Below are 22,559 nucleotides of genomic sequence, written 5' to 3'. Positions count from 1 at the left end.
GAAGTTGCTGGGTGAGGTTATGTGTAGGGTATCACATGATACAACACTTTTCCATACTACTGTTTAACATCTACATGAAGCTAACTCATGAAGTGAGTTCATCTATTACTTAGAGTTGGTTTCATTATTACACGATGACAAACAAATATGCATCTCAACTGTGGGCTATGCAAATGAAACTGTCACCATACTAACTCAGTATCTGGAGACTGTTAAGTGAAGAATATGGAGGAACAAACTCCAGCTCAATCCTTATAAGACTCAGTAATTACGGCTGTGATTGTTTGGGTCCCCTGAGATTGAGGATGTAATTTAATTATTCATGTATTAATTTAACCAGCATCACAGCCCAGCAGGGGCATGGATCTAAAGAGCAGGTGTCTGATCTCACAATCCTAAGGATCTTGTCCCCTTCTTCAGGTCCAACAGGCTCAAAGCATTCCCAGATAACCTGGCAAGAGTCATCTCCAGGCATCTCCTCTAGACCTGCAGTAAAACTGGATCCATCTGGGAAGAATTCCAATCAATTTTATCTGGACAGTCTTCAAGGTGATGGTCCTCATATCTTCTTGGAGGAATAGCATCCTCCAAGAGATATGTATGGTGTCCACTCATTTAGGATTCTGCAAAGCTCTTACGATCTGTCTCTGTTCTCAGGCCTGGAGCTGGCATATTAGTGGAGCCCCTTGCATGTTTTTGGTTATTATGGTTGCTTTTCTCCAGGCTACTATCCTCTATGATATTATACTCTGTTATGTTTTAATTGTGTTTTGGGTGTTGTAAGCCATTCAGTGGGGCAGCTATAATCAATCTAAATAATAATTTCATATCTGTATAGCTTAGCAGGGTTCCAACAGTATGGCTCTAAATGGCTGTCATACGTGAATGAGTATATTAGAATTGTGCAAAGATCAGGTCTATTTAGAAAAGTCTCATGTTCTTTCCTAAAATGGACACTCCAGGTAAGAGGAATTCAGTTCCCCAAATTTGCAGCAATGACTACTCTCAATGGAATTTCTGAGAGTTGGGGCATCTCGAGTTGTAGAAATTTTAATCAATTCTGTAAGCACTCCCCAAACTTCAGAAAGGCTTAATTTAAGATATTTATGGGTTTCATCCAAACATAGGTTTTGGTGGATTCTGATTTTTTTCAAACTCTATATTCTATTTCAGCAGTTTGAGCTCCATCACAGCAAAAATAATCTATTCCACTTTTCTTAGCTTTTTTTTAAAAAAGTGACTGAGTGCACAAGGCTACCTGGCAGATTTTTTATTTATTTTTGCATTACATTCTCTATAGTTGACTTCTCTGATTAGAAAATGTTCACCTCTTCTGGAGCCACCTTTTTGTTTATACTTTAAGTCTCAATATAATTAAGCTCTGACAAGCTAAGAAAATCTTAAAGCAATTAGCACTTTGGGCGGTGCCAGCTAATTCATATGACTAACTTAAAAGAGCATTCTGAAACAACCATTGAATACACTATGACAAATCACAAGCACATATTTTCCATAAAGGTTAGGCATTAAAAAGAAAGCATGACATTATGGATGCATAAATTCACTTGCGACTAAATAAGTGAAGCAAACAATAAGAGGTAAGTCTATTCAAACAGAGAATACAAGTATGGTTTCTTGTCCAACTCTTATCTCCCCAGACAGAGCAATGTATGATTTTAAGCTCTAAATAAAAGTAATAGATAATAAAGCAAGGAGACTAGTAATAGGATTTGTATTTTGATAAACAGAATAGTAAAAATTACATTGATACCCAGTGTTTTGTAGTGAAAGGGGGAAACAAACATCACAACGGGATCAGAAAAAGTTAACTGATCAAATTTTACCTTGCCAATGTAGACACTGAGGTCAGAAAACTCCAAGAAAGTCAAAATCTGAATGATCAATAAGAAGCAGGAAGGTTTCCCCTCTCTCAAGTGAACTTTTGAAAAGAGGTAGAGGCAGCTCCACTTTGCTTTTCTCTTTTGTCTTTCATCACAATAAGACACCTGGCCTCCTAATATGGCACTATCAGTTAAAAACTGGAGGAAGCAGCCATTTAATGTAACTCAGACAGAGTTATGACATAAGAGCTTTTAAAAATGCATGTCAATGATCTATCCCATGTCTTTATATTATACATTGTTCTACTTGTATGGAATATTCCTGCCTAGGAGTCAATCTGAGAGTCAAAGTCCAGAAAATGTATGAAAATTCCTTTCTACAATTTTTCCTCCACTTTCAACTCCTTAACTTTACATTACATAATAATACCTTCTTCTGAACTCTGTAGACATTCTGGCAGGAAATTTAGCCTGCCACACAACTTAGTCACTCTGCTACCTACAAAAAGACAAGAAGATAGAAAGAAGGAATTTTGGCTTATCTCCTCCTGAGAAAATATGAAGAGAAGAAATATTTCCGAGAAGAGTGATGTGGTGACAGCACATGGAAACCCAAGCCCAGAATGTGGCAAGCTGCAATAGTAAGGACTTAAGGCTTATCCCTCGAGTGAAGCAGTGGGGCCAAGCTACATCATCCCTGTGCATGTATAAGCAAGCATGCTCTTCACTACCTGTCTGTATATTGAATCAGGGATATGTCATCATGTTCAGAAAAAAATGCTATAATTATATTCTGAGTAGTACCCTACTTAGAATCCCACTTTGCAAAAAAGAACAAAGCCATGAAAGAGAAGTACAGAAATACATTTATAGGTAGTACTTGAGTTACAGCCACTATTGAGATGAAAATTTCCATTGCTAAGCCAACAGCCTTTAAGTGAATTTGGCCCATTCTATGACCTTCTTTGCCACTGTTGTTAAGGGAATCACTGCAGTTGTTAAGTTAGTAACATGGTTGTTAAGTGAATCTGGTTTCCCCGTTGACTTTTCTTGTCAGAAGGTCATGAAAGGTGATCACATGACCCCAGGCATGCCCACAGCAACTGTCATAAATGCATGGCAGTTGCTAAGTGTCCACATTTTGATCATGTGGCCATGGGGATCTGCAACAGTCCTGAGTGTGAAAATTGGTCATAGGTCACTATGTTCGGTGCCATTGTAATTTCGAACAACTAGGCGAATGGTTATAAATCAAGGACTACCTGTAATTATTTATTAGATTTTTCTTCTGCCTTTATTACTTTATAAGTAATTCAATGCACTGAACAGGAGCAGCACTGAATTTTAGCCACTCAGAAGGTTGAGAGTTCTATCCTAGGTAGCGGCAGATATTTCTCTCCTAGAACACACATACACACACAGACAAATTTGCTGTGAGCTCCGTGTAGCATCAGGAAGGGCACCCAGCCAGTAAATGCTCAGCTCCATCCAGTCTCCCTGACTTTACTCTGAATTAAGAGATTAGGGTCACAAAAAGGGAGTTTTTCATGCAATGAATATGCATAATGCTCCTTGAATTTTCCCCATAACAACAATCCTGTGTGGTGAGTTTAGCTGAGAGAATGACTGACCCAAAGTCGTGTAACTGGCTTCATACCTAAGGTAGGAAGACACTACTAGAACTCACTGTCTCCTGGTTCCTAGGCCAGTACCTTAACCACTACATCAAACTGGCTCTCAGTGATAAATCATAGTTATTTCATTTACATTTAAATATTTCATGGGAATTTATTATAGCCGCCCTGTCACTGCGTTTATTTGGTTTGCCAGCTGTGCCCACATTCTGAGTTATACGGCAGAATGTACTGTTTCTTATCAGCAATGATTTACTGCGCATGTCACACATTCCATACCTTCACTTTACCTTCCTTCCTTTGTCTGTCTGCAAAGGCAGACAGAAACTCTGCCAAGATGTGATTATTTAGTTAGTAAGTTTGTATTTTTACTTTCTTTACAATAAAACGTTTTTCTTAGAATATATCTCGGGTTTATTTTGCTTATATGCTTCAAGGATATGCCAAGATCCATACCTCATTAATTTACAGGGTGGAATTCACACCCTGACACGCCCACTCCAATTGACTCTGGGCAATTTATATAATCCAAATTTTCCTATTTTTTAAATTAAAAAATAATTTAAATATTATTATTTATGTAATTAATATTGTTATTCTTTTGCCATGCTAGGAAATCAAATTCAGAACAAAAGTAGAAGAGATTTTGGATCCTGTACCCACGGTTCTGGGGAAGCAAGAACATGATTCAATATACACACACAAAAAAGATATTCCTATCTATTTCATAATAGTTGTCTATTGTAAATAAAGCAAGGCATACAATGTAATTTATAAAGCTCACCTTGCGGAAAGTGGAGTCTTGAACAGGCCACAGATTTTCCATGGACAATTCATCTAAAGTACTCTTTGGGAATAGGCTTTGCTTTAGGAATTCAATTTGTTGCTCGAATTCTTCCATCTCTTTTACAATTGGCTAAAACAAAATACCAGCAATTACTATGAGCTGTTTCAAGATAGATAATGGAACATATATTCTAATAAGCTATTAATACTCACATTCAGATTCTAATTTCAATCGGATATACATATACTGTACATATGAAAATATTTTCCTAGTGAGTGGGAACATCGATTCATTTAATCCAACTACTTCAATAGTGTTTCTCTGGTTTTCAGAAGATAGAAATACTAGATATTTGTAGGAGGATTTGTTTTTCTTTATAAAAATTAATAGATAATATATTTTCTTCATTCTTTGGCTATCTACTCCTGATTTTCTGCTCTCACATTTTTGCTATTGCTATCTTGAACATGGAGCAAAATAAGGTATTCCTCATTCAACAACTGCCTTTTGGGGGATTATCTGCAGTTGTGACCACAATAAAAACGTAATTTTGTGACCAGTCCTCATATTTATGACCTTTGAAGGTTTGTAAAGCAAAACAAAGCAAAGCTGAAGTAAGGTAAGCAACATAGCCATGGTTTGACTTAGTGATTGCTTTACTTAATGACCGAGTTGCCCGTCCACATTGTGTGTGCTAAATGTGGACTACCTGTATTTAAGCAGAAGAAACAGTAACTCACTGGCTGAATTCACACAATACTGTACCACCTGATTAAACAACTGATATGTTTTGCCATACTTTGGCGTGGCACATAGAGCAGTCTTAGGAAAATAGTAACCTTGTTTTCCTAAAGCAGTAAACTTGTTTTCCTAAAATGCTGAGTAGTAAACAAGCAGTAAAAAGATGTTGCTCTGCTTGTAGGGAGAGCATGTAAATACATTCAAGTTTATTATTATTGGAGTTTGATTATTATTTCTACTTTATTTTTGCATCATTTGGAAGCTTCTGAGAACTATTTGGGAATAGTCTAACCAAATTGCAGTAAGAAAGAAACAATCAGGCTGCTTGCATATTGTTAATATTAATTATGCTCATTTCAATCAAATGCATAGATAATAGGCAAAACATGATTTCCATCCATGTGTCATTAAAAGATCACTGGGTTTTAATCACTAGATTACTCAGTCGATGATATTTGTACAGCGGTGCATGTGAGCAAAAGGAATCAGATATAAATTTTAAGTTGCTTTAATATATTCAGAGCATTCCAGATCATGGATGTTATGGTTTGTGCTGTATGATATATGATTAACTATTGCAGTTGAGGAGACTGAGTTCCTACAAGTTAATTAAAAAAACAAGATATTTCCTGTGTCCTGTGCCTTAAATAATCAACCAAACCAGATGCATAACATTCAAGAACTAGCTTCTCCATGTGTTATGATCTTAATCAGAAAACAAATAATGATTAAAAATCAGAAGGCATTTTCCAAGAACATCCACAAATAACCACTCAATCAAATTTGCTTTTACCTCAAGTAGAGTGTTCTGTTTCTCTGTGAGTCTTTCTAGAACCTTCAGCTTTTTCAAAAGCTGTTCAGTTCTTTGGAATACTGAAAGAGGTTGCATTCTCACGTCAGTCAATCTCAATGTTGCTTTATAGGATTGCATTTCAGCCAGAGCCTTCTTCATGGGGCAGATGTGGGCCAATATAACCTAAAATAGAATGCATTAACAAGGAAGGGCGAGAAATATGTAAGACTCAGCAGGTTTATAGCACTTTGGGAAATTCAGATATTTATGTTCAAAAATATTCACATATTTGATCTCAGAAAATCTAGGACAGCATGATTTTCAAAATACTTCAGATGCAATCTAGAATTGCACCCATTTGTATTTATCTTTCACTTTCCTCCCCACTATATACATCTCCAAAATTAATTTTGGAAATAACTTCTTGCTCATGTAAATGGTGACCTCGTGTGTGGCTTTGAACCAGAAACATTAGTAACAGAATCCTTTCTTCTTCCTCTCAGGATAATTTGTTGGCTCAAATTCTGTAACACTAACCATCTTCCCCACAATGTAAATGACCGTTGAAATGAAAGAGCCCCATATCTGGCTAAAGCTGCTATCTCTACCTTGGGTCTTGACTTAAAGCACATCTTGCTTTGTGCCTGCTGAACTGTCCCAATTCTTAACTAAACACCTAATGAGCCACCATTTTCATTTGGCAGGTGGGGGTTATTTGGCAGTTACAGGTGGAAGGTTAATGATAGAAATTTATGGTGATGAGCCATTCAGAGTTAAAAGGCAGTTTTTAAAAATATTATAGCACTGACATAAAGGAGCAGCAAAAAAAAGAAAGAAAAGAAAACTCCATCATTACATTTTCAAAAGTTTGGGAATATCAAGAATAGCAATATTTAGAAATACCTGGCTTCTATTCCAGCACTATACAGTATATATTACACTACAATTTCTCCTATGTCGATTTTTCCAGTTCCTTTTTAAAGCAAACTACTTACCTTACAATGTTCAAGATGCTCCTTAGGAGAAAAATCAAGTGTGTCTTCAGAGGGGGACAATACAGCCTTTATTTTTTCTATGTCCTTCTCCATTGTTTTCACTTCAGATTCAATAGCTTCAACATCCTGCATTTTCAGAAGCAACCATAGTACATATTCTCTGCTGAAGTTTCTTAAATGCAAGACCAATGATGGACTAGCAGCAATATAAGACATAGAAAGCCTACATTTTTATTTATATCCAAAAAGTCACACTCCCCTTGAGTGTTACCTTATTAGCCAGTTGGTTGCATCCATTTTTCTTGAATTCCCTCATTAAATCAGGTGTCATTACAGCCAAACATTGTGATTCTCTATTTTTAATACTGAAAAACTGTCTTAATATATTGGATGTTATGAGAACCAAAAGGACAATATTAAATTTGCACCTGGTCCATACTAGAATTATATGAAGCCAAACCAGGTGATGCTGAATGAATTACAGCTTTGCTCTTATAAAAGGGTACCTTCACCCTCTATTTGCTGTTTTGTTGGTATTTCACTGTTCTTTGGTCCCAAGTGTTTCTGACATATATACCGTATTTAAATAATTTTGTGCTGTTTTCTCTCCCAATAATATGCCTGAAATAAATGCACAATCTTTCTTGCCTACCACTACCTCAGTTTATCTCATTCTTCTCTGGTTTTTCTCTTGCCCCACTATAGTAAAATTGTCTGATTAAGGCCTGTCTGTTATTGTATTCCAGTAAGAGTCATGCAAATAGGTGGCTAAATCATCAACATCAAGAACAGTATCTGAACCCTTCTAAATCAAACAGAAATCATTGTATTGATAGATAATCTACACTTACATCAGCCAAGTGCTGGATACATGGAAGAATTTCCATTAACTTTTGCTGTAAGGTTTTAACTTTCTCATTTACTTCTGTCAATTCCTGCACCGTACTGTCAGTTTCAATTAAAGGAGACAATTCTTTCAGTTCTGGGGAAATGGCACTAAGAATACTTTGCTTTTGTTCTGAATCTTCCAATGCCATCTGGAGAAGAAAAGTTAGTATTATTTTTCTGTTCTAAAAACCGAAGACATTAAAATGCATAAAGGAAGCGCACAGTTTGGGAAAATAAACCTTATCTTCCGAATATTTCAGATGTGTTTTAATTACAGTAATTCATTGACAACAGGAAATATATATAGTGAAACATATATTAATATTAAAGAAAAAAATGGACATAAATAGAGGCATCCTGATAAATTTATGCAGGAAACTTTCCAGTTGGGTGGTGGTATTTAAAGTAATTTCCTGCCCGAACTCCCCTGGAATTTAATCACAAATTATGTATTGATTTCCTCTGCATTTCAAGCAAACTGTACTTGTTGGTTTGCTGCTTGTTTTGGTTCTGAATTCTTCTGAATTAATCTTATTTAATTAATTTCCAACCTATGGAAATTAGCTTATTAGTTTAAAATCTGTGCATAAATGAATTGGTTTGGAATATAAAGCCAGGTATCAATTAGCATAATACTATATTCCCAACTATAAGACCTTCAATAAGATAATCATTTATCAATAATTATATATATTTATGGAGGACCAAACCCCTATGGATTCAATGAGGTTTACTTCTGACCTTATATGCATAGAAATGCTGTCAACTGAAGTACTATCTATATTTCTATATGTTATACAGGCATAGGCACACCCTCACCTTATACTGAAGATGGCAGCATATGTAAAACGTTTCCCATCCTATTGGCCTTCCCTCATTAAATCTTTTTCCAATATTTTTTTTGAATTTTCCTATTTAGCCTATTGCCTTGCTATTCCTTAGTGGCCTCTCACCAAAACGCTAACTAAATTGACCCTGTTTAGCTTCCTCAGTTCAGGCCAGCTAGATGCTATTACTTAGCCTAGCAGATGTACCTGTACTGGTCATTGTCAATGTAGCAACATATTGACATGTGCTCTCAAGGAGAAGCAATAAATTGCTCCCATCATTTAGTTGCATATCAATTTACCTCAAGCGCACTGGCATGTTTATTCAAAGCTTTTGCAGAGTCGCTTTTCACTTCCTCTGTTAATAGGCGGCTGGTGTTTTCAAGCCAAAACTGAATGCTTTTCAGGAGCTCATCACATTCTTCCAACTTACTAGCAGCCTTTAATATAAAATATCACATATTATTTTACACAAAGTAATATACAGGTATCTGAAACACTGGCAGGTCATTCAGATTCCCAAGCAGATTTCCACTCATACAACAGAACCTTCTCATCATTCCCTCTGCAGCGATTTGTGCAGGAAGAGGGAGTGTAAAATAATGTTTATCTAATGACTTTTTTGTCAATACAATACAATATAATAGCAGAGTTCGAAGGGACCTTGGAGGTCTTCTAGTCCAACACCCTGCCTAGGCAGGAAACCCTATACTGTTCCAGTCAGTAGATAAATATCTATGATGTGCGTGTCCAAAGTGGCATGAGGAGCCATGTTGTCTAGCATGTGCGGCATCGCCCCTTCCTCTTTCTGATTTCTGCCGCGCATGCGAAGGCAACAATCAGCTGGCCTTTGTGTGTGCGGCAGTGCCAGAAATCAGAAGAGCTGGTCTTCCATTTTCCGGCGCAAGCATGCATGCCAGCCAGCTGAAGACTTGCTGGCCGGCACGCATGGGCATGCCGGAAACCGGAAGTACCTTTTCTGGTGCTTGCCTACCCCCTGGGCAGCTCCTCTTCGTGGTCAAGGCACAGATGAGCGTCCGCACACACACTGAGCATGCACGCCTCATCACGGTCATAGAATTATACTCATTGTAAGTCTTAATTAAATATTCTCAGGAGATATCAAAATTTAATTTTTAATTTCTGGTTTAAAATATAAGAAATAAGAAACAATAGGCCTACAGTGTATTAAAAATGTGGAGAAAGTCTGGAAATAAAGAGAATAACTAGTTATTCAGGGAACAGACATTTCTGCCTTTCCTTTTATGTATATGATGTCTATTTTTGTTATTATTTTCAGATGCATGAGGATTATTTTCTTTAAAGGAAGAAATAAGAAATAGTGTGAGATCTCAGTTGTGTAACTACCATAGGTTTGTAGATAATGCCATATATTCAGAATTTAGTGAAGCACTCACAACTTTGTGGAGCTCTGTCAGGCCCTATGGAATTATACACATGTAGAAATTCACCCTGTCAGCCACACTGACAGATGCATCCTTAAAATATGTGTGTGTGGTGCAATTGACAAAGCTGAGATCAATACAGTCTGACTGGAAGCATCCAGATTTCAAACACAAATGATTCTTTCAGTCATCTTTTTACCCTGTTCAAGTCTGCAGTTCTACGCTCAGCATGCTGCGAAACATGTTGGTACTGTTGCAGAGGTATCATCCATCGATCCATCAATTCTTGAGCCTGGTGGGGATCTTGCTCCACTATATCTTGAACCTCTGAATCCAGTTCATTCATTTTGTAATGCCAAAGATCTAGCAAATCCCAGATTCTCTTCAAGAAAGAGAAGAAAACAATGAATGAGCAAGGGTTCAGCTAGATGGCTGATGCCTACTATAGGCCTATATTTTTTCTATTATAAAAATAGCACTCTACTTCCATGTTTACACCTGGTTAAGACAAGTCTAGTTTAAACAAGTAGCTCTGAGGGCAGAATCAACGTCATTTGGGGAAAGAAAGCTCATTGCTTCATCTGGAGCAAAGAAGTGGATGTTACCTTCTGAACTTCTTTTGCTTTTGCAATGTTCTCACTCTTTTGATGTAACATGCTTTCAACAGCTTGCAAACCTTTGTTAATGTCTTCTATTTTTTTCTCTGTACTGTAGTGAGGGGAATTTTTCAGGAATTCTGTGCTGACCTACCATAGTAAAAAGAAAAGAAAGAAAAGTTCAGTCCTGGATGGGAAAAACAGAAAATAAATGTAAAAACTTAACTATTAGTTCTTTCAGATTATGAATAACTCCCCACTCTACTTTAATTACCCTTTCTATAGTTTAATTAACATCTAGCTTAGGTCTGTACATTGCCCTAGGGTGTAATAAAATTATTTCGTGGTACAAAAAGTGTAAGAGCCAATGGTTCTCAGGCCAGAGTTGGTAGTTATTTACACATTCAACTACCACTTATGTCAAGGCTAGCAATACCAGGCAAAAGAGGGTATAATTTATGAGAAAGATTAGAAAAAAAGTATGTGTGTCACTATGGATATAAGAGAACCTTATTTTCACTGATAGGGGTTGATTTGACTTCATTCCTATCCATAATAAAGATTCTTATCTGAAAATGCTTGTAAGTTGTCTGCTTAGTCCTGTTTTAGGAAGATAGTACAATACACTATACAATACAATAGAAGTTGGAAGGGACCTTGGAGGTCTTCTAGTCCAACCCCCTGCCTAGGCAGGAAACCCTATACCGTTTCAGACAAATGGCTATCCAACATTTTCTTAAAGACTTCCAGTATTGGGGCATTCACAACTTCTGGAGGCAAGCTATCTAGCCTTCTAAAGTCAGAATGTACAAATGTGCTGGAATAAACCAATCACAGTATCTTATGGTTTACAGAATTATCTGAGGATTTCTTCAAATACTGCCTAGCAGGTTAGTGAAAGGGATAGTGAGCAATAAAAGTTAAAAGGGAATTTGTTAGCATGGGAAGCAAAACCCCCAAACATAATTTTCTGGAGAATAAACAATTAACTAGAATGAATATGGACTTTCAGCAAGAGTTTCCCTAGCTTTTCAATTAAATAGGATGGTGCTACCTTTTCTTCCAGGTCATGTAACATTCCTTTGCAGTCTTCCAAATGCTCTTCAATACCAACTGGAACTATTCTATATTTTTCAGTGAACATGATTTGTAAGTTGTCCATGATTTGCTTCTTGCTGTCAACTACTCTCTGAATCCCCTAAGAGGAAAAAAAGAATTAGAAAGTACTTCAAGATTGGTTGGGGAAAATAATTTCTCCCACTATATCTAAGGTACAAATAGATTTTTTTTCCATGAGAAAGCTTTGCAGAGCAAAACCTGAAGGATGCTTATTTTGTTTTATATCATACTTTTCAATTCACTGAGACTACATTAAACCCAATATTTTTCATTGTATTATCAGGGCTTATTGAGAGATGAAATGCTAACGGAGACACAATGCTTGTTTGATTTAAGCTCCATAAAGAGCTTTTCAGATTCAGAACAAAAAAAAAAAAACCTAAAAAAAAAGGTGACCAAAAGTACATTTTCTGGGCCATTTGTTTTGGTGCCATCTTAATGAAAATATCCAAACAAAACAGCTCCTTCCAGTTCTGCATGAAGGATATCATTTTCACAGGATAAAACAAACTTGACAGTTGTTAATATTTGTGGCCTAGAAACTCAATCTGGTCTACATCCTCTGGCACGAATAACCGTGAAATATATTTTGATGCCAAGTAACTTGGATCTCTTGCTGAGAGATACATTTCATTTACAATGATTTGTTTTAATTCCAAGATATCAAAATATTGGATTTTGTTTCTTATTTCACAGCAAGAGAACAAACGTGAAAATAAAGAGTATGTGTAAGAACCGCAAAGAAACAAAATTTGGCTAAATGTTGAACGAAGTTTCTTAATAGGGAAATGTATTTGTGGAACAGATTACCTCCGTAAACAGTATTGTCTATTGATTGGCTGGATAGCCAACAGGAAAGATTCATTTATCAATTTCTGGACTATGTGAAGGTTTGGATCACACCACCTTCAAAAATCTGTTCCAAAGCTAGCATTCTCTCACTCTTTAAATACCCTTTTCAATGTTCTTCCATCTATGGCGTATTTGGTCATCTAAATAAGCCATACATGAAAGCTTTCCAAATGCAATGGAAAAGATACTCTACAGGATTCCTTTTCTGGTTAGATGTGTATGGATGACAGCGCCTGGATACCATGTTTGTTAAGCAGTTAAATGTAGAAGGAAAAAAAGAACAATGTAATTCTAATAATTATGACTTAGTATTGAAAGGACTAGAGATCAATGATGCACCACTTTGCAACTCAAGAATTGGGCACAAAGTATTTCATTTATCTAAAACCTATTAGTCTACTATCTGCAGAAGCAGCTTCCTACCAACCTCAAGTTTCAATGCCTTTTCATTAGGGGTTTTCAAATCTATGTCACGGAGTTGGGATATGATGTCCTGAAATGAAGTCTTCATAGCTTTCAGTTTTTCACTGCACTTGGTCTGGTATACCATCTCGGACTGCACGGCCTCTTTTTCTGTTTCAGCCTTTTGACAGAGCCTAAAGAAATTCCATTAGAAATACTATTAAGAAGAAATAGAAGAAGATTGCAGGTTCTGGTGTTTTGGAGGTCCTTAAAGATCTGACTCTTCCCCCAGGTTTTCAGCTAGGAAGGGTGCAGCCCGTTTTTAGGTTTTTCTATGTTTGCATGCTCCCTTTGCTTATTTTATTATTATTATTATTATTATTATTATTATTATTATTATTATTATTATTATTATTATTATTATTATTATTATACGATTGTATCACAGCAGCCAGTTGATTCGCCGGATTTGGCATTGATTACTAGTCGGGCCCCACCCAGGGGCCTAGGACGTCGTAACGTATTTTCGTAATATACGTGCAGATCCAAGCAGTGCAGCTTTTTGCATTTGACTGATGGTGATTTTGTCAAGTTTTAACTGTTTTAAATGTAATTCCAGTGCTTTTGGAATAGCACCCAGTGTGCCGATTACCACTGGAATTACCACTGCTGGTTTGTGCCATAATCGTTGGATTTCAATTTTTAAGTCCTGGTATTTCGCGACTTTTTCATGTTCCTTCTCCTCAACCCTGCTATCACCTGGTATTGCGATGTCTATGATTGTAACCTTCTTTTTCTCAACCAGTGTGATGTCTGGTGTGTTATGTGCTAGTATTTTGTCTGTTTGTATACGAAAATCCCACAGGATCTTGACCATCTGATTTTCGGTGACTTTTTCAGGCTTATGTTCCCACCAGTTTGTTGTTGTTTTAATATTATAATTTTTGCACAAATTCCAGTGGATCATTTGTGCTACTGAATTGTGCCGCAATTTATAATCAGTCTGCGCGATTTTTTTACAGCAGCTGAGTATGTGGTCAACAGTTTCATCAACTTCTTTGCAGAGTCTGCATTTGGCATCATCAGAGGAATTATTATTATTATTATTATTATTATTATTATTATTATTATTATTATTATTATTATTATTATTATTATTATTATTATTATTATTATTATTGTGTTACAGTTTTTCTGTTTTCTTGTGAACAGCCCAGAGTTGTTGGGAATCAAGAGATGTACAAATTTAATAAATGGGTTAATAAGTGAATGAATGACCCATTATGTCCAAATAAGGGGCCAGAAATTACAGCAGCTCTAAGACTTCTATCAATTCCCTTTCATTAACATGAATAGAATAAGCAAAAACAAAATTCAAGTGAAATGCAAAGCAAAGTGGTGGGGTTTAGAAAGTATCAGTACTAGCATCACATGAAATAACAATACAATAGTTAATAAAACAATACATTTAAAACTTGGGTGTAAACAGATATTAAAATATTTCTCCAGCATTGATCTTGGGTGAGGAAGTAAATCCTTGTTTTGTTTTGTTTTGCTTTGTTTTGTTTACAAATACCACTCTCTGTCTGGAATTTATGTACATGTACCAGATAATCTGGAGCTCAAACTTCAAATTAGTAAAGAAAAACCATCAGAATGCATTTTGAAATCAGAATTAAACTTTGCACAAAATGTTGTATGAATTCACTCAGCAATAGTCTGTTTTACACTTACTCTTCTGTTCGTTGCTGCATGCTTTGAATTTCACAGACAATAGGAAGGCTTTCCTTTCCAGGCAAACTCCCAGGGACACTCAGAATGTTCCTTAATCGGCAAAGTATTAAGCGTAGCAACAGTTTCTCAGTATCCACATTTTCTATATAATTGTTTGCGGATTCCAGAAATTCTTCCAGTTCTTCTCTGGTTGCTTGCTGTTTGTCTTGGAGGCTCTCAGGCAGCTCTTCTTGAAGACTGTCTAGAATAATTGTTTCTCGTTCCAACTAGAGAGAAAATAAGCAAAACACAAATAAGAGAAACATTGATGAGGGAGGTTATACATGGAAAAGACGTCTAAGTAGATAGAAGTTGCACTTCTATACACACTTATCTAGAAATGAATTCCTCTCAATACGGGGGACTTATTTTTTATAAATATTTGCAGTATTGTTCTTATCAATGTATTCATTTTATGTAAGAAATATAATGGTAAGGGCTTTAATATATTCCTTTTGTTTAAAATGAGAGCATAAAAGTGGCAGCTGCAACTACAAGCTGCAAAATGAAATGCTTGTGCTTTTCAGCCACTTCATTTCAAATCCCCAACACAAAATACAACAATGTGTATTATTTACTTATAGCCACCGAACCTATAACCATTCAGCTTCAATGGATAACCCCCAGATTCCAGTAAGAGAAGTTAACCTTTATATTTTCTCCACACCATGCATGATTTTGTGTATAGGTAGTCCTTGTTCATCAATCAATTATTCATGACCATTTAAACTTACAACAGTGCTCAACATGGAGCCATGTTCATGCACTGGTTAGAATGTAGTATTGCAGGCTAACTATGCCCACAGCCAGGAGTTCAATCTTGACCAGCTCAAGGTTGACTCAGCTTTCATCCTTAGTAAAATGAGGACCCAGATTGTTGGGAGCAATACGCTGACATTTGTAAACAGCTCAGAGAGTGCTGCAAAGCACTATGGAGCAGTATATAAGTCTAAGTCTAAGGGGACTTACGATTATTCCTACTAGTTGTGACCCTCACCGTGGCCCTGCTGTCATGTGAATTGTGATTTGGATCCTTGCAACCAACTCTCATTACAATAATTGTGGCATCTTGTGGTCATGTGACCCCCAACTGTGACTTTCACTACCAAGTCCAACAAGCAATGTCAATGGGGAAGCCAGCAGGAGGTTGCAAATGGCAATCACATGACTGCAGAGTGCTGCAACTGCACAATATTTATTTAATGACAGCAACTGGAATAGTGATGAAGGTTTCAGTCCCAATTACATTGTTAAGTGAGGATTATCTGTATTCTGCCCTCTATTCATTTTTATGTGACAAACTGGACAGTTTTATCTTTTTAAACATGCCTGTACTTAAGACAATCAAACAAGTCCACATACAACTGAGCTTGAAAACATCAGTCTTGTGTTTCCCTATTACTCACTTCTTCACTGACAGATTTCCATTCTTGGTTCTGTTCTTCACATTTGCCTTCCCGTTCTTTTGCGATATTGAACAAAGCGAGCCACTTCAGCCACAACATTGATACAATGGGTACAATCAACACGCCATCATTTTCTTTGCACATCAAGCTTAGAGACTGAGAGTCTCGCCTTAACTTCATTAGCTCCTCTTTGGTTGAAAGTAATTGGGACAACAGCATCTATAAAGGAGAATATAAAGAGTAAAATATAAACAGTGAGTTGCAATCATCCAGTCGGGAAAAAGGCAGAGTACAAAAACGAATTGTGACAATCTAGCCAAAGTATCTCAAGTACCCATAATAAGCAGCAAATCTATATCTAAAATTGTACACTTCACAGCAAGGAAGGAGTTACCAAAAAGTCTGTTTCTTTGCAATCATCTGTTTCAGGTTTAATACAGATTTGCATCCATTTCCCACATTTTGATCATAATGACAGATAACCTTTGAAGACTAACATTAATAACTATTCGGAATATAAATCACTGTTATTGTTACAGCCTGTGTGAAGTGCATTGAATTCTCTATTGTAAACACGGTTCTGAAGACGTGCAAGCTATAAAAATACATAAAACATTAAATTATGGAGATGATGATGATGATGATGATGACGACGACAGTCCTCACCTTGTTTTGTTCTGAATGCTCTAAAGATTCTTTGTAAGATACTGGAATGTAGTATAAACACTTCCAAAGCACTTTTTCTGCATTGTTAAGCTCAACACATATCCTCTCTTTGGAGTTTTTGAAACTGTGATATTTTTCCATATACCTATAGATGCAAGAGTATTTAAATAAAACTATTTAAATCAATCCAAATAATAGAATTATGCATCGTCAGCTTTCAACTACTGGTAGAAATAAAACTGGTACAAAGGAGAAAAAATTGACAGATCTTGCCAATCATTATACATAGTATTTTACATAAGAATGCACAAGAATTTCCAAGCACACCATTTTAGGCTGGTGGGTTTTACTGAATCATGAGTAGGTGAGCATCGCAGTAAAGCTGTGACCAGCTGTGAATTCCTTTTTGCCCTGAAGCTAATAGCCCAGTCATGATTTCTTAATTTTATCTCATCTCACTTCTCATTACAAAATATAATGTAATAAAAATGATGTACACCCCTGCTTTTTTTGGAGTACCCATGTCTTCAATTCTTTAGCAAAAGAACCATTGGCTGGTTGGCTATCAGGAATTTTACTATGGAACACTACATTTTATAGCACTTTGTCCCAGCTCTCAAAAGTTTTCAATAATATTAAAAAATCAATCTACCATATTTTTCAGACTTTAAGATGCTCTGGGGTATAAGACACACCTTAGTTTTTGGGGAGAAAAATAATAATAATAAAAAATTCTGCCTCTGCCTACTAGCATCCACCAATATTGTTTGGAGCCTCCAAAAGCTCCATTTGAGAGGCTGGGTCTGCAGCCTACAAAAGCTCCACTTGTGAGGACACGCAGAGGCCGAAGGGTGGGAGCTGGCAGGTGGGCGGGGGGCTACATTTGATGTATAGGATGCACCCAAATTTTTACCCTCTTTTAGGGGGGAAGTGTGTTATACTCCAAAAAATATGGTATATTTTAAAATCAATACTATGCGTTATTCATGAATGAAAGATGTTGTTGCCTAGAAAGTAGCTTTTCAGGCTTAAAGCAGCCTAGATACTTTTCTGATCCAGCTTTTCTACCTGCTTCCACCTGAACATCCTAACCAAGAAGCTTATAAGGAGGTAATGTCCAGAAAACAGCTACCAAAGGGACAATCACCTTCTGGGTGAAAGGGAAGATAACACTTTAAAATAGGAGGCAATGAAAGGGGCACTGGGAGGAGATGACACTGCTATGTAGAAATTGTACATTGAGAACTAACATTGTTATACTGCATATCTGTGTTTTCAATGCAAGACATGTTCAGTATTTCAGTGGAAAAGGAAGCTCTAACATAAATGAGGCAAATTGGGGAAAGTGTTGTAGCTCAAAGGACCATCACACATCTTCCATGCAGAACATGGTAAACTTTGATTTCTAGCATGTCCAGGTAAGAATGGTAAACCCTGGACTAATTATTCTCATCATTCACTCTAATAATCACCAACAATATCAAGCTAGATGAATCAGTGCTCTGATTTGTATATCCCTGAAATGATGAAAATGTTCATCCTACCTCTGTATGTAAGATATTCTCTTTTGGGTCAGCTCTTTTATTGTGAAATTCCTAGCAGTTAGATCATCAAGTACTTTCTCCACCTGCAGTTTGGCTTTTGATTTAATTGACTTTTTCAGAGTACAGGTTAATGCTTCCACTTCAGCCTTTGCAGACTCTGATTCTTCTTGTTTCTTGGCAAAGTCAAGATGAGATTCTTCTAGTTTAGGTAAATCAAGGAGTGGAGTCGAAAGAAATGCTTCACACTGACTGAGGAGATCTGCAGATTTTTCGACAGCTTTATTGTAAAGCTTCACCATTTTAAAAGCTTCATCTAAAGCTTCCTGTGCAAATAAATAATTAATGGCAACATTATTATATAAGCTGAGAAACAATTTTCTTCTCCCAAAATGTTTTCTTGAATTACAGTTCCAAGGAAAAACATTGCAACCCTGATCTAACTCCATGTCTGTTATCTGGTGGACATTTTAACTCGGGTGTCAAACTTACGACAGCACATTGTTGTCATGTGATGTATCACAACTTTATTCCCTTTGCTAAAACAGGGGTGGGGGTGGCCAGCATGTGACGCATGCGGCCTGCGGCCAACGAGTTTGACACCGTTTTAATTGATGGTCAAAGAGCCTACAGATGCCTAGGCCCACCTTTTGCTTTAACAATTTTCCAACGTTAAAACAACCTTGGAAAAAAGTTTCTGCTGCATATTGCACTGGTCAGCTGTTGTTTGCTTTTAAATTGCATCATTAATCATTAAATTTATATTTAGTTTGTAAATATTTTAATTAGATTCCATATTGTTTTTAAATGTTTTAACCCACTTTAATTTTTGGCCACTTCAAATTGGCATTTAATAAATGCAGAAATTATTTGAGTGATGGAAAGCTGACTAATTTGGACAGGAGAAAAATATCAGAAAATATCAATTTTGGGAAAGGTAGTTTAGTTCATATAGAAAACAAGTTGAATTGTTTTTTAATTAAAATATATTTAAATTTGAACCAGATGTCTACTATCAAAGAAGCATCCAGAAGCTTTTATTTATTCAAAGCCATCATATATTATTCTAAATAAAAATGTTCATGTGCCTCAAACTTTTTGGAGACTGGCTGTGAGAAGGACATTCCAAAGTCAAGGGCTAAATGGCAAAGGAACTTGTCCCTTCAGCTATCAAATTCTATAAATCCATCAAACATCTCAATAAACTGACAGGATCATAGAAAAGAAGCCTGTCCTTTGATGGCAAGCCATTAACAGTCACAGATCTGAATATTTTGTTACTGTACTGAGCATTGAGAAGTACCAAGTTATAAATTACAATGATTGTCAAAAATGCAAGCACTGTCAAAAATATATGCTTTTAATAATGGACATTTTATTGCACTACATATATAGTGCAATTTTCTGCAATGCAATGCCCAGCACTGGAGATGTTATATAGTTGGGTAATGAAACATCTGGGGGAAAAAACAAGTTCAGTGAATTCCAAGGACTCCCCAGGACATTTTATTACATTAAGCTACAAGACTGTTCTCCTTATTATAGTAGTATTACAAAATTTCAATTGTGGCATTATTAATCTATCAAGGGAGGGAGGGAGGGAGGAGGAGGAGATAGAGAGAGGGAGGGAGGGAGGGAGGGAGGGAGGGAGGGAGGGAGGGAGGGAGGGAGGGAATTTACAAGGTCTAGGTGTATAATCTGTTACATGGCTATCATGTAAAATATCGATGAAGAAGCCATGGTATTTCAAAGTCAATTCTTATGTGAAAGCAACCAAAGTTTGCAAAGTTGTTTACAAAGAAACAAAACTGCCAGGACTACTTACTGTGTGTTTAGCAAAGTCTGTTTTTAGTTGTATTTTCAGATTTTGGAATTCCTCTATTTCTTTATCTAAACTCTCAGAATGAAGAAATGTTTGTTTTGTAGATGATTTCTCTTTAGTTATTATATCTTCAGCAGCATGAATTTCTGCCTCTATAGCACCTTTAAGCACTTTGCAATACATCATTTCATAGGGAATCATTTGAATTTTCAAGTCAAGTAGGACAGGTTGCTGGAGCTCAGACTGAATTTGCTTTAAAGTCCTTAAACTGTGGCCCATCTTATTCTGGAAACCTTGTTTGTACTTGCATATTTCTTGATTAGCTACTATGATAGAACAGGTCATTTGTTCCAGCCCATCTATTTTTGTCTCTAAGGACTTTATTTGCTTCATGCTGGACTTTTTGAGAGAGGCACTAAATGACTTATTTTTCTTGAAGAGCTTGAATGCTTCTTGAGTTATATATTTGGCATGTTCAACTCTCCATATCAATTTTTTTCCTGCTATCAGACTGGCTTCAGGAGTAGAACTGGTAAGATCTTCTAAGTCACCACATTCTTTCTGAATGCTAGATACTATAGCCTCAATCTCACTTAGGACTATTTGATGCCTATCATATTCTGCAAAAAAATTCTTCAGACATTGACCTCTCTTGTCAAGGTTATCCTTTGCTTTGCAGAACTGATCTTTCAGTTCATCAAGTGGTGATGTATCCCACTTCGGATCCAGCCATTTCCAGATCTCCTGGTATTGGTCCAGGTATGATAAATGTGACTGGATGGCTGAAGTTCTCTCTTTAAACATATTCAGTTTATCTTTTATCATTTGATTCTTAGACACTGACTCTTCTGGATTTAGTTCCAGCTCATCAAAATGAAGATTGCTAAGATACTGCTGTAAGGCCCTTATTTCTTCTGAGAATTTTTTATAGGCATCCATTTTGTGTTGTACTAAACCACCCTTAATTTGAATTACCCTATGGACCCTCTTTGCTCTACTTCTCAGACTTCTCAAACAATCGTTTAAAAACAGTTGCTCAAAAGCATTTAGTCCTTCAGATGAATCGTTGCAGTTTGCATCTACAAGAGCTTCCAACTCCTGGATCTTCTTGGGAGTCTCTTCTAAAAGATTCTGCATGTGGTCAAATTCAGACTTTATATTTGTTTTATCAATATCTAAGTTAGATGCTGCCATGATCTCCTGAAGTTGTGCTTCAAATTTCTCTATATTTGCAAAAAGTTTTTCTCTTTTTCCAAGCTGAGATTCCAGCTGCTGTAACTTTTGAGATGATTTCAAAATAAGGAATTGGTAACCAGTTTGCAACTCATGTGAAAGGATGCTAAGTGCAGAATCCTCCTTGGATGGCATGTGAGAAGCAACATGCTGGGCTTCATCTGCTAGCCTTATAAAAGTTGGCTCTTTTTCTTTAGCATCACTGATTACAGCCTTGCAACATTTAATTTGTGAGAGGAGATCATCTGGAAAGAGTGCTGCCCTCTCATCAAGATGGTGCATTAAAATTTTGTTCCCCAAAATGGCATCTTCTATCTCTTTTGTTATTTCATAGGTCTGGGGATGACCGCCAGTTATCTGGACATTTTCTTTAGGGGTCATTTGCTCCAATTCTTCTACCTGGCTCTGAAGATCATTTATTGTGTTCTCTAAGGCTATTTTTCCTGGACTGCTCCACATTCTTTTCATCTGTACGTCTGCATTTCTTTTTAACAATGAAATGTTTCGCTTAAGTATGCGCAGTTCTAAAGGAATCGAGATAGGGCATGGACACTCTTCTGTACCAGGAGCACTCAGGCCTGTTTGCAAATCATGTTGCTGTTGCAAACATCTTTGGAATTCCTGTGCTTTGTCCATGAAACGCTTAAACTCGTCCACTTCTGCCGCAACACAGAACTGTTTCTTTTGAAGACAGTCCCCCATTTGTTTCCACCACTGCTCTGCTTGATCCACCTGGCTTTGTACTAATTCTCTGTCCAGAGTGGATAGATGTCTTGATAGATTTTCTTGTTCAGATCTCAGCTTGTCTAAAAGACTATTTTCTTTTTGTAGAGAAGCCAACAATTTGTTCAAATTGTCTAGAAGAACGGTGTCTTCCACAGGTCCCCTTCTGCAATAGAAAAACGGGTATAGCTATAATTTTTTTGGTAAAGTCAATTTACTCAACATGCATTCACTAATCAGGTATATAGAACTATATTTCATATATTAAATTACACTGAAGCTCCACCATACATTGGATGTAATTACTAAGAATGAAAGACCGTTGTACTTATCTGAACGGTCGTTCTCGGTGCGCTGCGTGAGAATCCAAAGGAATGGGTAAATTTCGGTCTGGTTGCCTAGAGACTGAATTGAATAAACTTGGCCATGCCTCCCTTTTTCACTTGGGTCATCAGTATTTTCAATGGAAGGCATGGCCGTTTCAAGAGATGAAAGCACATGAGATGCCCTGCTA

The 22,559-nt window shown here is 36.7% G+C and overlaps 1 protein-coding gene across 1 annotated transcript in view; it reads right to left on the bottom strand.

Moving 5' to 3' along the window:
- Positions 1-22,559, bottom strand: part of SYNE2 (spectrin repeat containing nuclear envelope protein 2) — a 237,739-nt gene that overhangs the window by 107,002 nt on the left and 108,178 nt on the right. The window contains exons 48-61 of the mRNA XM_081935674.1: positions 20,093-22,211; positions 18,271-18,593; positions 16,727-16,871; positions 16,061-16,279; positions 14,616-14,881; positions 12,907-13,075; positions 11,563-11,706; positions 10,518-10,658; positions 10,112-10,294; positions 8,809-8,946; positions 7,643-7,828; positions 6,792-6,917; positions 5,797-5,979; positions 4,260-4,391 (exon numbers count right to left, since the gene is read on the bottom strand). Coding sequence (XP_081791800.1) covers positions 4,260-4,391; positions 5,797-5,979; positions 6,792-6,917; positions 7,643-7,828; positions 8,809-8,946; positions 10,112-10,294; positions 10,518-10,658; positions 11,563-11,706; positions 12,907-13,075; positions 14,616-14,881; positions 16,061-16,279; positions 16,727-16,871; positions 18,271-18,593; positions 20,093-22,211 — 4,474 coding nt within the window. The remainder of the gene's footprint in view (positions 1-4,259; positions 4,392-5,796; positions 5,980-6,791; positions 6,918-7,642; positions 7,829-8,808; positions 8,947-10,111; positions 10,295-10,517; positions 10,659-11,562; positions 11,707-12,906; positions 13,076-14,615; positions 14,882-16,060; positions 16,280-16,726; positions 16,872-18,270; positions 18,594-20,092; positions 22,212-22,559) is intronic.

The sequence above is a fragment of the Natrix helvetica genome (assembly GCF_964273705.1).
Source record: "Natrix helvetica genome assembly, chromosome: 1".
Lineage (NCBI taxonomy): Eukaryota > Metazoa > Chordata > Lepidosauria > Squamata > Natricidae > Natrix > Natrix helvetica.
The sequence above is the reverse complement of the archived record's forward strand: the minus strand, read 5'-3'. Positions and strand labels throughout refer to the sequence as shown.